The sequence below is a fragment of the Heliangelus exortis genome, chromosome 1 (genome assembly GCF_036169615.1).
Source record: "Heliangelus exortis chromosome 1, bHelExo1.hap1, whole genome shotgun sequence".
NCBI lineage: Eukaryota > Metazoa > Chordata > Aves > Apodiformes > Trochilidae > Heliangelus > Heliangelus exortis.
In genome coordinates this window covers 162,854,991-162,870,634 of record NC_092422.1, presented here as the reverse complement: position 1 = coordinate 162,870,634, position 15,644 = coordinate 162,854,991, and the positions used below count along the sequence as shown (strand labels likewise).

Genomic DNA, 15,644 nt, shown 5'->3' with positions numbered 1-15,644 from the left:
GAAAAGTTTAACCCCAAAGTCTGTCTGGCTCATTTCTGCCTCGAATGTTAGCAGGCATGTAATTCACAGGCTGTGAGATGCAAATGAGTGTGGAACAAAGTATCTCAGAATCACAGAATGTCAGGGGTTGGAAGGCACCTCTGAAGATCATCGAGTCCAACCCCCCTGCCAGAGCAGGACCAGAACTAGGGCAGGTCACTCAGAAATACATCTAGATGGGTCTTCAAAGTCTGCAGAGAAGGAGACTCCACAACCTCTCTGGGGACAACGTAAACCATGTTGACTGCATCTGCTTTGACAAGTAACAGGCACCCATCCCCCAGATCCCTGCCTAATATGTAAGTTCCCATAAGAAGGTGTTATAATTTCTGTTCATATAAACCTTGTTCAAATTAGGCATAGGTAAACACTTTTATCTCAAAATCACTGTGGTTCAGGAGCAACATGGGATAGTATCATTCTACTTCAGTGCCATCTATTTTCAACAGCTGTTGTAAGACATGCTGAGACTATTTTGAGACTAAATTTGATTTCTCTTTCAATTTACATGATGAAGCTACCAAGGTAGATTTCCTGCCAATGTTTTTCCTGTATTACATTATCTATTCATGGGGTGTCTTCTAGATATCCTTTCAGCAAGCATTTTTTTATATGAATGTCTCTGATATGCTGTGTTTGCAGAATTTCCCCCCCGAGTCCTTTTTTTGAGGACATTCATGGTGTTTTGTTTTGTTTTGTTTTTTTCAGATGTGGGCAGGGTGCTTGTTGCCCTGACAAATAAAGGGTGAAGCTTTGCTCATGAAGTTTTCCCCAGTTGCTGACAATCTGCTGTGACATATTCCCCTTGGCCTTCTCACTATTTTGTTGTTTTTCACCTCTTTAACCTTGGCTGAACCACCAATGTCCCTGGCTCCACCAGAGCAACTCTGCTGTCTGCCCAGGAGCAGAGCTGAAGGACACAATAATGATGGATTAAATTGCTCTTCAGTGACTTGTTTTTTCATGGTTTTCTTTCTGTCTGGGGTCTTCTATTGAGAGTAGGCACTGAGCACTTCTGCAGTGCTCTCCAATCTCTGATGCTGCAAAGCACCGTTTGTGCTCGGTTTGCCCTGGGGCAGTGAGAACCCAAAGCTCAGAGTTTTCAGTGGCAGCTCCTGCCTGGTTGGTTGTCACCATCTCGTCTAATCCAAGGTGGGCAGTTTGGAACTTTTCACCAGCAGCTGTTCTAGGTGGGATCTTGTCCACAGGTGTACTGAGGCAGAATCCATGAACTAAACCAAGTAACTCTCATGAGTGTTTTTACCTCTACCCCTCACAGGAAAAGCTAACGCAGAAGCCCCTCATTAAGCCCTGGCCTGTCAAAAGTTGAAGTTTCAGCTTTATGGTAAAAAAGCACATTCCCACACCAAACTTGCGTCCTTTCTGCATACAAGAAGGATCCCACTAGCCCAGCAGCCCCTAGGGTACATGTGCCATCTCATAGAATGGCTTAGGTTGAAGGGGACCTTAGAGGTCATCTACTCCAATTTCTCCCACATTTAAGTAAAAGCTCTGTAATGGTGATATTTGAGGACCAATATATTTATTATAATAAATTAAAAGTAATCATTTATAAAATAATCCATCCGCATATAAATATTACGCAGCGTTTCTAATTTCGTAGTTCATTTAAAAGCCTCTACGGTTAGTACAGCTTCATAAATACATTTCCTTGGATATTTTTTTAATTAATCTATATAAATAAAAGTACTGTATAGTTATTACCTTAAAATAAGTTACCATTAAATATGAATGACAAAAAAAAATATTCTGAAATACCAGCTTTTCAGCTAAAGGTCAGAAGGGGGCAATATATGCAAGACACAGTTCCAAGTAAAAGGCTCAAAACATCCTGGCTACATATCAGTGCCTCCCTTGACCAAAGCTGATTCACAGGCATCATATCTCAGCATATAAAATATAGAAATAGTTGCCTTATTCCTAATGAGAGGAGGAGGACAGGAGCCTTTGAAAATAACTAATGCTGTGTATTGAAATGGAGCTGCAAACACTGTCCTGGAGTTTTCATTTTCAAAGAAGGCAGCAGTAGGCATCCTGCTTGTTCCCTCCTAGTTTGCTTTTTCTGGCACAGGTGAAAAATATACTGCATCCCAGGGGGAAGCAGGGGAAGGGGCATGTTCCACAATAATTAATCAATTTGAGTAATAACAGGAGTTTTTCGGTGACATCTCTTCAAGGCTGATCTGAAATTCTTTCAGTTTTTCTTCTTGTTCCCTCCTCTCTTTGGGGTATCAGTACAAGCATCTTCTGTGTAGTCAAACAGTAAATCCAGTTCTCCAATGGCTTTAGTCTTTCCATTGTCTCCCAACTAGAAAAGAGCAGGATGTAAGTTTCAATATCTAAATATACCTCAGAAAACTTAAATGAGGCTTATCACAGAAACTGACCCAGGAATTTATTCTTCTTACTTTAGCACAAGTAGTTCTATTACAGCCATTATACCATAAAATTTAAACTGGCTCATTCAAACCCAGACTAGCACATACAATTCCCTGCAACCTGATTCTTGAAGGACAATTTGAGATTACCATAACACATGCAGAGAATTAACAGGACAAGCGAAGGAAGGCTGGAAGCGGCACTTCACTAATCCCTAATTTAATGCCTCTTTGAGCTTTATCTTCTAAATAATCTCCAGAGTTTATTTTGTCATTAGGTCAACTTTAATCCAACTAAATAACTGGAGTTTGGAACCAGTGTTGGGAAAAAAACATACCTGTTTCATTTTGTTTTTCATTTCTCCAAGGTTCTTTTCAATGCGCTCTTTATGTCCTGAAGAATTCTAAAAACAAACCAAAAACCAACAATCAGACACAACACTGACAGCTGTAAGCAACCATGTGGTTTGTTTTTTTTTTCCTTTTTTCACACATTCCTGACAACCTCGAGTCTGACAGCTTTGACCTGAGGCTTCCTTTTGTATCACTGCCTTTTTGCTTCTGTTTGCAGCCTTCTGAGATTCAGGAGCAGCGACAAGGAGACGTAGGGAAGGGAAGGGAAGGGAAGGGAAGGGAAGGGAAGGGAAGGGAAGGGAAGGGAAGGGAAGGGAAGGGAAGGGAAGGGAAGGGAAGGGAAGGGAAGGGAAGGGAAGGGAAGGGAAGGGAAGGGAAGGGAAGGGAAGGGAAGGGAAGGGAAGGGAAGGGAAGGGAAGGGAAGGGAAGGGAACACCGTGATACTCACACAGCTGCGCAGTTCTTCCTTGGTCAGGCGTGCAAAGAACTCTGCCACCTCCTCAGCATTTGGGTACAGCTTCTTGGCCTCAGCAAGGACATCTTTCACTACAATCTCCATAACCCTCTTCATCATGTAGCAGCGGTTGTTTTCCTAGATGTGCAAGTAAGAGGTCACAGTGAAGCATAGGAGGAGAGAAGTGAGGGGTGCAGAAGGACACAAAGAGCAACCTCCTTGTGTAAGGCTCACCTTGATGTTAACAAAGAGCTGCTGCCCAATGAACCTGTTGTCCGTGTCGTGGTCTGAGGCCTTGGCCTGAGAGGAAAAAAAAAAAAAGGTGTCAGGGGGGTTGAGGACCTTACCTAAAAGTTAATAAGAAACCCTAAGGTTTTTATCAATAATCATGCAGGTGAAATAAGGGAATGGGCACCATAGGCAGCCTGTAACAGGTAGATAAGCTTGGATGTTGTGTCTGTTAGTCCCCTTAATTAACTGGGGGAGATTCAGGTTCAGCATCACTGGAAAATAAATAAGCATAAGTCTGAACTCCTGTCCCCTTTTAAATGTCAAATGCCATAGCAGTTATGATTAATAAATCAGATGGCACAAGTGGCTGACCAGGCAGTGGCCTCAGTGCCACTGGGAGATGCTGCAGCACTCGATGGTCTACACCAGGGAGGACCCATCCATGGTAAGAGCAGCCAAAAACCTGCCCAAGCAGAGCACGGTAAGATGCCTGAGGAGCTGCCTGGGCAGGCCCAGCTCCAAATGGCCTGAGCAAACAGAGACATTTAAGCTCATGTTTCACAGTTGTCCCAGCTCTCTTCTCCTCGAGAGAAGGAGCTGTGCTGTGCCAGGAGGAGCCAGAGGAGGAGAAGCAGCATTTCCCCTCAGCTACACATCCAGAGGAGGACAACAGACCCACTTCACTAGCCCAAGCTCTGCCTTACTGTAAATACACTTTTTTTTTTTTTTTTTTTTTTTTTTTGGAGAAAAGTATGAGAAAGAGAGAAATGCCAAAGGCACAAAGCCAGGGTACTGGCAGAGAAGGAGATCCTCAGACCCCACCATGAAGGACACATGGATTACTGTACCATTTTAGCCAAGGTGTAGGTGACATTCCTGATGTAGGGTGGCTGGAAGTGACTCTTGCTGAGCTTGCAGCCATGAGGGGTGGTAGAAGCCACCCCTTTTCCTTTGAGAGGCAGAGGGCTGGTGAGAAGAAGAGGGACACAGCAACAGCAGCAGAAGATGACCCATCCTGAGAAGTTCTTGGTCAGGGTTTCCACAAATGCCATGGCTCAAGATCCAAAGCTTTCTGTCTTAGCAGGTTGCAACTTCAGGACTGATGAGAGAGAGCAGTGTTAGCATCAGGGAATGAGGGCAAGTGAAGTGAGAGAGGCACAAAGGCTGCAAGCCTTACCTTTGCTGTGATTCTTGATGTGTTCTGCAGGAGCTGAAGTGCACCTTATATAGGGCCAGTGACATCTCTCTCAGCTTTTTTTTTTTCAGTGACTGGTGGTGAATTAAAAATGACATCAGCAAGTCTCTTACTTTCCAGTATCATCTTCTGAGAACTACCTAACCACTACAAAACCCACAAATACAACTTTGTAGCCATTGTAATCTTAGTTTCTTATAAAATAAACCAAATTTTTAATGCAGCAAAACAGGGGCTTTTCTAGGTCAGGAATCCTGAATTCTTTTTGCATAAAAATATTTCAGAAGTTTATGGGTTTTTGCCTTCTGTCCTGCTTAGAACATACTAATTGGGTAGGCAATTTTATGGCAGATAATGTAATTTGTATACATTTTTGTTCACCTTCTGTGGTAAAAGATTGGCTCACAGCTGTGCTATCCACAAGGGGACAGAGACCACACCAGACCCAAAGCACTGACCACCAATGGCTCCTACTCTGCAAATACCCTTCCCCAAAAGTCACCCACTGGAGTCACCAGTCACCTGCTCATCCCTGTGCAATCCTGTCTGAGAGAACAGAAACTGGGTAGGACCAACCCTATAGTTATAACATCCCCGATCTCCAAATTCCCATTTTCCAAAAAATTACCCATATTCCAGCTGCAACTGGGTATAATGACCAGAGCTGTGCTCACACACTTCCTTATCCAGGTGATTTCTATATTCCTGACTCTATTCTACTGAGGAAGGTGCTGCACCTTCAGCCTGAAATATTATGCAGAGCACTAAAGGAAAACTGTGCTCTCTTTAGAGTCATTTGCAACCCAGCTGAGATGGTAATGCATGAGGATGCAAAACTGGTACAAATGCAAACTTCTGGTTGTTCAGTGCCCACGGGGCACACAGGTGACAAATGCAAGAAATCTGACCTGGAAAACGAAGGCTCCAGCTCTGCCTATGAAGTGAACAGGGATGTCCCGGTCTCCCTCACCATTAGTGGTGAGGGTCTCAGGGCAAGAACCATAATCAGGTTTACCTTTTAGGCTGAGATGCCCAGCTCCTTTCCTTAATCCAAAAGGGAGCATTAAAGACTGGCTGGATCCAACTTTACAGTTTTGCCTCCCCTGATGTGTCTGCACATGGATTCATCTCTCCATGCCTCAGTCCTCCTTTAGTTGCCCTCAGATATCTGTCCCATCAGCTCTGCCCAGCTCTCAAGCACATATTCCTGCCTGTCTCACCCTGGAGCCATCACACTATATTCCTTCCTGAGACCCTCTTCTTGGGGTATCCCACTCATTCCCATGCCCAGCCTTCACCAAAATCCTCCTTGTAGCAGGCAGCAGAAAGCAGTCTGGACCCCAGATGCTGACAACCTGGTTTGTGTGCCAAATGTAGCACAAAGCTATTCAAGACCATGTTTATAAACTATTTTCCATAATATTTTCTTTGCCACCCTAATAGGCCCAGTAGGGAAGCAGGTTAATGAGAAGATGGGAGGCTGAGTTATACTTAGCCAAAAGGACAGACATTAAAGACCAATTTAATGGAGAAACCCAGACAGAGACACTGCTTTGAAGGATTGGCATCCCCTGAAGTGCAATACCACCAATTCCTCTCCAGGTGTTAAGCACAGTCTAATAACCACAATCTGCTTCTCACTGAGGTTTTTTGCACTTCTCCACCAGCTCATCCAGCAGAAGACCCAAGCCCAAACATAAAAGCTGAGAATGGATGTTCTGGCCATTACTGAGGAGGGATCAGAGACCCCCTCCTGGTCCAGACCCCCTGTCCTCCCACGCTTCTGGATTCCACCTCTTTGGTCACTTACTTTTTTGAGCCATGGATTCAACTTGCTTGACCTCCTTTTATGGCTCCGATCCCATGGAAAGGGTTCATGACCTGGGTAAGCAGGTGCTGGGCCACTTGCATCTGTTCAAACTGCTGTGAAGAGCCCACCTTGTCTCAAGCTTCCCACAGCCTCCTGATGGATATTGAAACAACATTAAGCAGAAGGATGAGGAATTTTCTGTTAAATCTTCTGCCTTCTTTTATGCAATTTGCAGGATCTCTTGTCTCTGCTTCTGTAGTAATAGTAGAATGCATACCCTGGGACATACCTGTTTTCACAAAAAATGTTAAGTTAGACTTGATAAGGATTTCTTTCCTCCATTTATGTTTCTAGCCACCTTTCTCAGTTATACTACCTTTTATGTCCTCTTTCTAAGGCTTTAAAAAAATTATTTCACTTGCTTAGTTTACTTCCCTGCCTCTGGTATGACACTGAAATGTTGAAAGGCAGTTTATTAATCCGTATTTCCAAATCTGATTTTTATGACATTCCTAAGGCCTTCACATTATTTAACCTTTTGTTTGCAGCTGTGAGTTATAACAACCTATCTTTCATCCCTCTAGCTTGCTATGAGTCTGATCCAGCTCAGAAAATGAACATTCCATCAGATGGCTGCTGGTCCTGGCTGTACCAATGAGTTATGGGGTAGCCACAGTCGTGTCTGCAATCAAGAGATACTTTGGAAGTGAAGATTTGCCTCCAGTTCCCTGGGTTTGCTATTTCTGTTATAAGATGGACTAACGACCAGGAGGTAAAAAGTCACTTCTGTCACTTCTTCTGATGAGATCAACACACCCTGGATGGGAGCTTTACATCCATGGCACATCCAGCATTACATCTATAGAAAGAGGAGGCTGCAAAACTGCAGTACCACTGGATGTTACTCCTGTCCTCAACTACTCCAGAAAGAAATTGAAGGCTTTTCTTCTGTAATTGAGGAAGACTTTATCTTCCTTCTTGTTTGAGGAGGAACTAAAATAAATTTCTGAAAAATAAAGGTTTAAACCACCATGGAAGGTGAAACTCAGGGAAACTGCTTAGCAAGGCACCCCTCCCAGACTGTCTACTCTGAACCATAAAAGTGGCAGAAGAGATGAGTGGAAGGAAAGATGCGTTTCAGAATGTGGTACCCTGGCTGAAACCATCACTTCTGAGTCTTACTTTGGGGAGAAAGAATAAAGTGGAAAAAAATACGTCTAACGAACAGGTCTTGAGAGAGCAGCCTTTCTCACCAGTTCTTTCCTATGTTAATATGGTCAAGTATGCTAGCAAGTGGTATGAGAACTGATAATTACTCTCTGAGCCTGAATTGCTGATGTCTTGTGATACATGATAGTCCCAAGCTTTTCTTCATAAAACCATGCAAAAGAAAAAACAAACAAACAAAACCAAACAAAAAGCAAAAGCAAAAACAAAAACAAAAGCCCACAAAACAAAACAAAAAAACCCACAAAAAAACAAACCAAACCAAAATAACCCAAATATACTTCTCCAGGCCTGGGGGGAAAGAAAAAGGGAAAAGAAAAAATAATTTTCCTTTTTAATTTTATGGCTTTTTCTAGGTTTGATATTATTTTAAATATTTGAGGCTAGAAACACTGTTTAAAATACAAAATTCTTACAAGAAAATACACCTGTTATGTTTTTATGTTAACTAAAAGTTACCAAAAGACCTCCAAACTTCTATAAAGTACCCTCTGCTTTGTTTTTTAAGCTTAATTAATTTTTAAAAAAGAATTGAAATTTTTCACTGGTTGTATTTTTGACCTGGTGCTGTCTCAAGAGTTAAACATCTATCCTATCACTGACCTCAACAATAAACTTCTAAACTATAGAAGCTTAATTAATTTTTTGTTTTCTAAGCTTAATTAATTTTTAAAAAATGAAATTGTTCACTGGTTGTATTTTTGACCTGGTGCTGTCTCAAGAGTTAAACATCTATCCTATCACTGACCTCAACAATAAACTTCTAAACTATAGAAGCTTAATTAATTTTTTGTTTTCTAAGCTTAATTACTTTTTAAAAAATGAAATTGTTCACTGGTTGTATTTTTGACCTGATGCTGTCTCAAGAGTTAAACATCTATTCTATCACTGACCTCAACAATAAACTTCTAAACTATACTTACATGGAGTTTCCCTAATTCATTAAGAAACCGTAGTGGTTGAATATTCTCGACAATGACTTCTTGACCCATATTGAAGACAGAGGATTTAGTGAGGAGGACTGGAACTCTGCACCTCATCTGCCTCAAAAGCCACAGACACTTCCTTCTTACTTTGAATGAGGCCACAGGTGAGTAACCAATACTGTACTCCAGTGGAGCCTTCTTTTGGTCAACTCTCTGCCCAGCAATGGAAATATCAGTAATAGAAGTTGATTCTTCCTTAGAGAAATTTGAAATAAGTTTTTTTTGTAATTCAGCCATTCATTATGAAAACATCCTAGTACAGAGGCAAGTGTTTTCTGGGCAGGATCATTAGGAATGGCAGAAGGGACTAATTTTCTATGGAGGAAATTCTGTCAACACAAATGTTGAGAGGGGACAAAGGGCATTTGATGGCTATATTTTTGCACTTTTTTATGATAGCTTTGATGTTGAGTAAGACACTGAATCTTTTGGGAGGAGATGTGGCATTGTTATTATTAAAGTTGCTTAGCTGGGGAGTGTTAGGGGACTTTGGAAAAGGCTCTTGTGTCAGATCTCAGCACAGACATTGCTGACTCAGAATTTTTGCAGCAAATGTACGATCCACCTGCCTCTGCTGACAGTAACACTTTTGCTACACAGTGAGTAACACATTTCCTTTGACAGGAACACTTTTGCTTATGTATCTGCTATTTCTTCAAACACCTTTCCTTCTGAATTTCACTTGGTTCTTTTACATAGTTTCTGGGTCTCCTAAGTGGAAGATGCTCTACAATAACCTTCCTAAAATTGGTATTTCCTATCATAAAACTTGTAAGTGGAAGGAAACCAGAATTATATTTAATTGCATTTAATTCAAGAACTGCATTCTTGGGTTAAAAAACTTTGTTCTTGCATCAGAAACATTGATGTAGTGGAGCTCCAAGAGAAAACCAACTTGAGACATTCTGAGACAACAATATACAGTCACTACTGTTACACCAGGACCACTGCTGTGGTAACTCTTATTGCAGTACCAAGAGGTTTCAGTAATCATTATGAAAATAAACAAATAAAAAAAAAAACAAACCACAGTGTCAATGGAAGTGCAGCAGATGTTAGCCCAGTGGCCCTGCCTCTGCAGACAACTGTTGCCAATACCAGAAAACCATAAACAAGAGTTTTAACAAGTCTTACTGATGGGAGCTAGTAATCAGCTTATGTAGAGAGGAGAAAAGATAACACAGACCATCTCAGTGCACCTGGCCTGATGCCACCAAAGGCACTGCTGTTAGCCCTTCCACCAGATGGTTCTTTTGGTTGCAGAGTGCAAAATCACTCACATATTTTGAGACTCTGTCACTTTAGACAGTGACCTACATATATCCAGCTCTGTCTAGCGAGTAGTCAGATCAGGTGAACTGAAACTTTTGTGCTTCCTGTTAACGTGGTGTGGTTGTACAGCAGTGACTCAGTGGCATGGCAAAGTGGAATTACTGACATGGTGCATCTTAAAGAAAACCATGCTAACTGGGAACAGACTTTTGCAAGCTGGTTTATAACCCAAAATTCAGCGACAGTCAGTTACCCAGAGTAAGAAACAGCCCCAGCGCTCTGCACCTTGATTTAAGAAGTACCATCAGTTCTATCATGTAATAAACACACACCAACCTGAGCTGAGGTCATTTTGAAGGCAAGCATCATTATTTAAGGTGAAGTACTTATGCCCACACATTGCACATATACCAGCACTTCCACTGAGGCTTTGTGTTCAGCATCATCTCCTGAAGGTGAGTCCCAGGCTGCTCACTTACTCAGTATAACAGGGCTGCTAGAGAAGCAGGTGAGTTTCCATGTTGCTGACAGTGATCTTTTAGTTAGTATCCATCCCTAGGAAGCCAACAGCCCATGCCACAGCCCTTCCCCAGCCCCAGGTTACGCTATTGCCCATCACCCAGGAGAGTCCCTGAGTCAGTTCCCTGCTGGGAGTGGGATAATTGTCAGGAAAGTGAGATTTATAGGGCCAAAAAGAGGACCAAACAAAATCATTACAGCCTAGCAATCAGAATGTTTTTTCCCCAGGTTATCTGGTTTTAGCCACATCATGCAAGCTAAAACATATAAGCAGAGTGGAGCCAGCTTTCCACTGGCAACACAAAGAGCACACTTCCATGAGATCGCTGTTCTGGGCACTCTTGAAACCACTCTGGAATGGGGGGTAAGAGGGGCTGAGCCTCAGTAGGTTTCCCCCATCTGCACAAAAGATCTTGGAGCCAGATCTTGGCAGCCAGCTCTCCAGAACAGGGTGCATCCCACAGATTCCCAGCAACAAGAAAGGGACGTAGAAAGGGAGAAAAAAAGATCTCTGGGCTTTCTGGATCCCCTCAGCCATTCCTATTCTACTTCAGGTCTGGAAGTATTTGCTTTGTAGACATGCCAGCACATGGTCACCTTGAGCAAAAAAATGTTTATTTATCCATACATACACAGATACGTTCACAGAGACACTCAGAATATGTGTGTATACCAGATATAAATACAGTTAAAAGGAAAAGCTTTGAGGTCCACTTGACACCTTCACAGCTCACTAAGGCAGTGGAAAGGCAAAATAGCATAAACGTAAAATATTTAGAAAGCTTCACCAGAATACTTTATCAAGACCCCCAAAGAAAGTGGGAAGAAGTAAGAAGTTTCAGGTGTCCTTTTCCCTTCCACAGAAGAACAGTCTGCACTAAGGAGGACTTACTGCCACAACTCTACCACCCAAGTCCCCCTGCAAAGAGCAAGTTCATATCAGCAACTAAGTGCTTTTGCACTGAAACTTTCAATCCAGCCCCAAAAATGGAATAAACGATCCCACGAAAGGCGTGTAAGCTGTAAACACTATCAGGCCTTGCTCGCCTTCCCAAAAGACTGCCAGGCTTCAGGTGAATTTTCTGCAGTTCTCAGAACTCCTCCACCCTAACAAGACACTGCAGGACCAAGTGCTGTCCTTTGGAGTTTCTCGGGACAATTCCCACACAGAGCACATTGGGCATGACAAGGCCAGCTCTGCCAGGCACAGCTCAGGCACTCTGCAGGCTCCTCTAGAACACACCCTGTGAAGCAGAAACCTCACAAGGCCAGCTCACATCCAACACAGATGAACTGTATGAAATACCAGAATATTTGGGAAGCTCGTTCGTGTTTTTAACATGGAACCAGGTGTCCTTTTTCATCACAGTATTAAACTCAGATCAAAAAGCAAAACATAGATTTCTAAGAAACTGGATTTTTGGGGTTCGGTACCATCCACTGCTCACTCTCATTTGCTTTCAGTGTGATGACTGCTGTCATTAACACTTTCCCACCAGGTTTTGGTACAGAGAAAAGCCAAACAAGTGACTGCACCCCAAAGAGTTATCCCAGTTCCACCATCCTCCCCCTTCTTCCCAAGGCTCCTGTCTGCAACGGTTTGCGTAACTGCTGGAGTCAGAACATTAATTTAGGTCACTTCACATGAAAAGAACCATTCAGCTTGTTTTCTTTACCATACATTTGTGTGCATCTGGGTAATGGAACAATTTTGCTTCAGGCTACATTGAAAAATGGTCAATGAGGGCACAGGAAAACATCCACTTGCATCAGATGGTGATGAGGCTCTTTGCTGACAAATTCTCACAGACGGTAAAAACGGCTCTGATGCCAGAACATTACATGCCAGCTCAGCCTTGCAGGAAGATGTAATGAAGGAAAATGGCATTATGCAAATAAGCACACACTAAATTGTTTCAAGAAGCTGTGCTTCCTGCCCCATCTTCAAGTACTACAAAATTTGCCCATGGAGTATTACAGATAGCATTTGGAAATCCCACTGCTATCTGCCAGGAAGTGGTAACACCAAGAGTCAGATGAGAAAAACATCTGAGCACCTGGACCCCAAGAGTGAGTGAAGGAGAAAGGTGGTGGCTGGTAAGTAACTTGGTTTCCTTTAACGTTTCTGCAACATACACTGGGTTTGAGACTGTGGCCTTTAGGTCCAGGGGGAACTCAGGCTGCCTGTAAGGCACTGGGGAAGGCAAACCTGTTTTCGAGAAATTTTCAATCACTACATAGGTATCTGTATGAGCAACACAGCAGAAATATGAAACTATTCATCAAAAAGGCTGAAAAATCCCTTCATAACATACCCAAAGGCGATGAAGTATCACTGGAAGAGCACTGTATGGCCTTTGGATGTCATCCAGACCGTATGTCCCAAAAGAATGCCATGATGCCTACACCTTCCTTAAAAGCCATTGAGCTCTGATGACTAAAGAAAACTGACTGCTTACATTTGTCAGGTTAATGACACTATATACTTCACATTACATTTCAGAACTCACCTCAATAAGACTTTAACATTTTGAAGTAACAGCAAAATGTTATCGCAAAACTAATGCACTGCAGCAGGATTTTTTTTCACTTGGATGGGATTATCTGCAATCAGAGATGTTCTCCCAAATTTCCCTGCAGAGCTGGTAAACCCCAACTGATTCTTCTCAAACTGTTCAAGTCAGGGCCTCATGTGTAATTTCAGTGTTCTAAGAAGAAAAGGCTGATGTTCCAGAAGAAATGGAAGCCCAGAACCATAAAAGGATGCAAGTGCCTAGATACTCCCGGGCTGCTACCGTAAGCATTTAGCAAAATTCTCAAAACTCTTGTGTCTAAGGGCATTCAAAAGGTGCTGAAGTCATTCCATCCTTGATTTTGCTATAGAGAGAGGAGGAGCATGCTGCTAGAGAGAGCACAGCTTTGGGAAGAGGGAGATTTTTTTTCCAACCCCAAGAACACCAACAATTTTTATTTAAAAAAAATAAATAAACAAAACAAAAAAAAACACTAAAAGAAACTGAGAACTTGCTTCTCATTCCCACAGCCAGGCTTATTACCTGGCAAGACAGGAAGTTTTTGGGAAGTGACATACTAGAATCAAGTCTGCTTCTTGTGGGCTTAGGTACTTGCACCTGTGATTGAGAGTAGAGAATTCTCAGCAGTGAGACTCACCCAAGAGGTACACCCCAACTTGGGACATTCAACACTTACTGACTAGGTCCATTATTACTGTGCCAGTTCTGTAAATCTTGACCTTAAGTCAACAAGCTCCCACGGCTGTTCATGCCTTAGATTTATCTCTGACTAGCAACTGCCTTCTCCTTGTTTGTCTGCTTGGTCTCCCCACTTCAAGTCTTTTAAGATTTCCTTGACAGAAAACAATGTACTTTTGCTGTACAGCATGTATTTGTAATTATTAATAGAGAACCATTTTTTCCATGTTCAGCTGGCTGGGAAACACAACAGGAAACAAGTTTGGAAGATGGTATGAAATACTGAAAAAAACAGAACAAAAAATCCTCTTGAACTAAGTAACAGCAGAAAGGAGTAAAAAAAATTTCATCTGCCTTTAAGACTACAGAAGAGCATCCTTCAAAAGCTTTGCCCTAACACTACTCAAAAAAGGTATTTTTCCTACATTTCCCTTAAATACTTCTGTCCAAAAGTAAAATAAATAAGGACATTTCAAGGAAAAATTAAAATCTGTTCAGATGGAAAACTGTCTTCGTGATTAACATCTTTGTCAGTGACAAGGACAGTGGGACTGAGGGCACCCTCAGCAAGTTTTTTGATGACATCAGGCTGCGTGGTGTGGTCAGCATGCTGCAAGGGAGGGCATCCAGAGGGACTTTGACAGGCTTGAGAGGTGGGCCTGTGCAAACTGCATGAGGTTCAACAAGGTTGAGAGCAAGATCCTGCATCTGGATCGGGGCAATCTGGGTCTGGGTGGAGAATAAACCGAGAACAGCCCTGAGGAAAAGGACTTGGGGGTGTTAGTTGAAGAGAAGCTCAACATAGAATCATAGAATCATCTGGGTTGGAAGGGACCTCAGAGATCATCAAGTCCAACCCTTGATCCACTACTGCTGCAGTTACCAGCCCATGGCACTGAGTGCCACATCCAGGCTCTTTTTAAATATCTCCAGGGATGGAGAATCCACTGCTTCCCTGGGCAGCCCATTCCAATGCTTGATCACCCTCTCCGTAAAGAAATTCTTTCTAATGTCCAACCTAAACCTCCCCTGGCACAACTTGAGACCGTGCCCTCTTGTCTTGCTGAGAGTTGCCTGGGAAAAGAGACCAACCCCCCCCTGGCTACCCCCTCCTTTCAGGGAGTTGTAGAGAGTGATGAGGTCTCCCCTGAGCCTCCTCTTCTCCAGGCTGAACAGCCCCAGCTCCCTCAGCCTCTCCTCATAGGATCTGTGCTCGAGTCCCTTCACCAGCCTGGTTGCCCTCCTTTGGACCTGCTCCAGGACCTTGATACCCTTCCTGAACTGAGGGGCGCAGAACTGGACACAGTATGAGCTCAACATGTAGGCCAGAAAGCCAACCATATCCTGGGCTGCATCAAAAGTGTGGCTATCAGGACAAGGGAGGAGATTCTCCTCCTCTGCTCCTCTCATGAGACCCCACCTGAAGTTCTGCTTCCAGTTCTGGAACCTCCAGCACAAGAATGAAAAACTGGAGCTGTTGGGAGTCCACAGGAGGGCCACGAAGATGATCAAGAGGGCTGGAGCACCTCTGCTATGAAGCCAGGCTGAGAGAGTTGGGGTTGTTCAGCCTGGGGAACAGAAGGTTCTGGGGAGAGCTTATAGCAGCCTTCCAGTACCTGAAGGGGCCTACAGGAAAACTGGGGTGGGACTTTTTACAAGGGCTTACAAGACACATAAATGAATATGTGTCTACATATTCATACATTGCAGTAATAGTCTTTTCTAAACTAAAATACTTCCATATTTAGCCATTACATTTTCCACTATAAAGCCACCACTTTAGAGGAAACCCAGCAATTTTCACAGAGGCCGTTACACACAGTTTCCCTTTCAGTAGTAAATTCCCGACCAATTATGACTTGTGTATTAAGTGCATAATACAAAATAATCTCCAAAAGCCTTGAGATAAAAAACAATACTTTGTTTTGTTTCAAACAACTCCACTT

General features: G+C 42.8%; 1 protein-coding gene across 1 annotated transcript; it reads right to left on the bottom strand.

Moving 5' to 3' along the window:
* Positions 1-2,171: 2,171 nt before the first annotated feature.
* On the bottom strand, positions 2,172-4,548 carry IL22 (interleukin 22). The gene is made up of 5 exons (XM_071748914.1): positions 4,326-4,548; positions 3,481-3,546; positions 3,241-3,384; positions 2,777-2,842; positions 2,172-2,368 (listed from the first exon to the last, which is right to left on the bottom strand). Exons 1-5 carry the CDS (start codon positions 4,527-4,529, stop codon positions 2,255-2,257), a joined length of 594 nt encoding a protein of 197 aa, XP_071605015.1. The 5' UTR covers positions 4,530-4,548; the 3' UTR covers positions 2,172-2,254.
* Between the last annotated feature and the right edge of the window lie 11,096 nt (positions 4,549-15,644).

Coding starts and splice junctions, on each gene's coding strand:
- IL22 (XM_071748914.1), bottom strand. CDS start 4,529: ATGGCATTTGTGGAAACCCTGACCAAGAACTTCTCAGGATGGGTCATC. Junction 3,547..4,325: donor CCTACACCTTGGCTAAAATG/GTACAGTAATCC, acceptor TTTTCCTCTCAG/GCCAAGGCCTCAGACCACGA. Junction 2,369..2,776: donor TGAAAAACAAAATGAAACAG/GTATGTTTTTTT, acceptor GCTCTTTTCTAG/TTGGGAGACAATGGAAAGAC.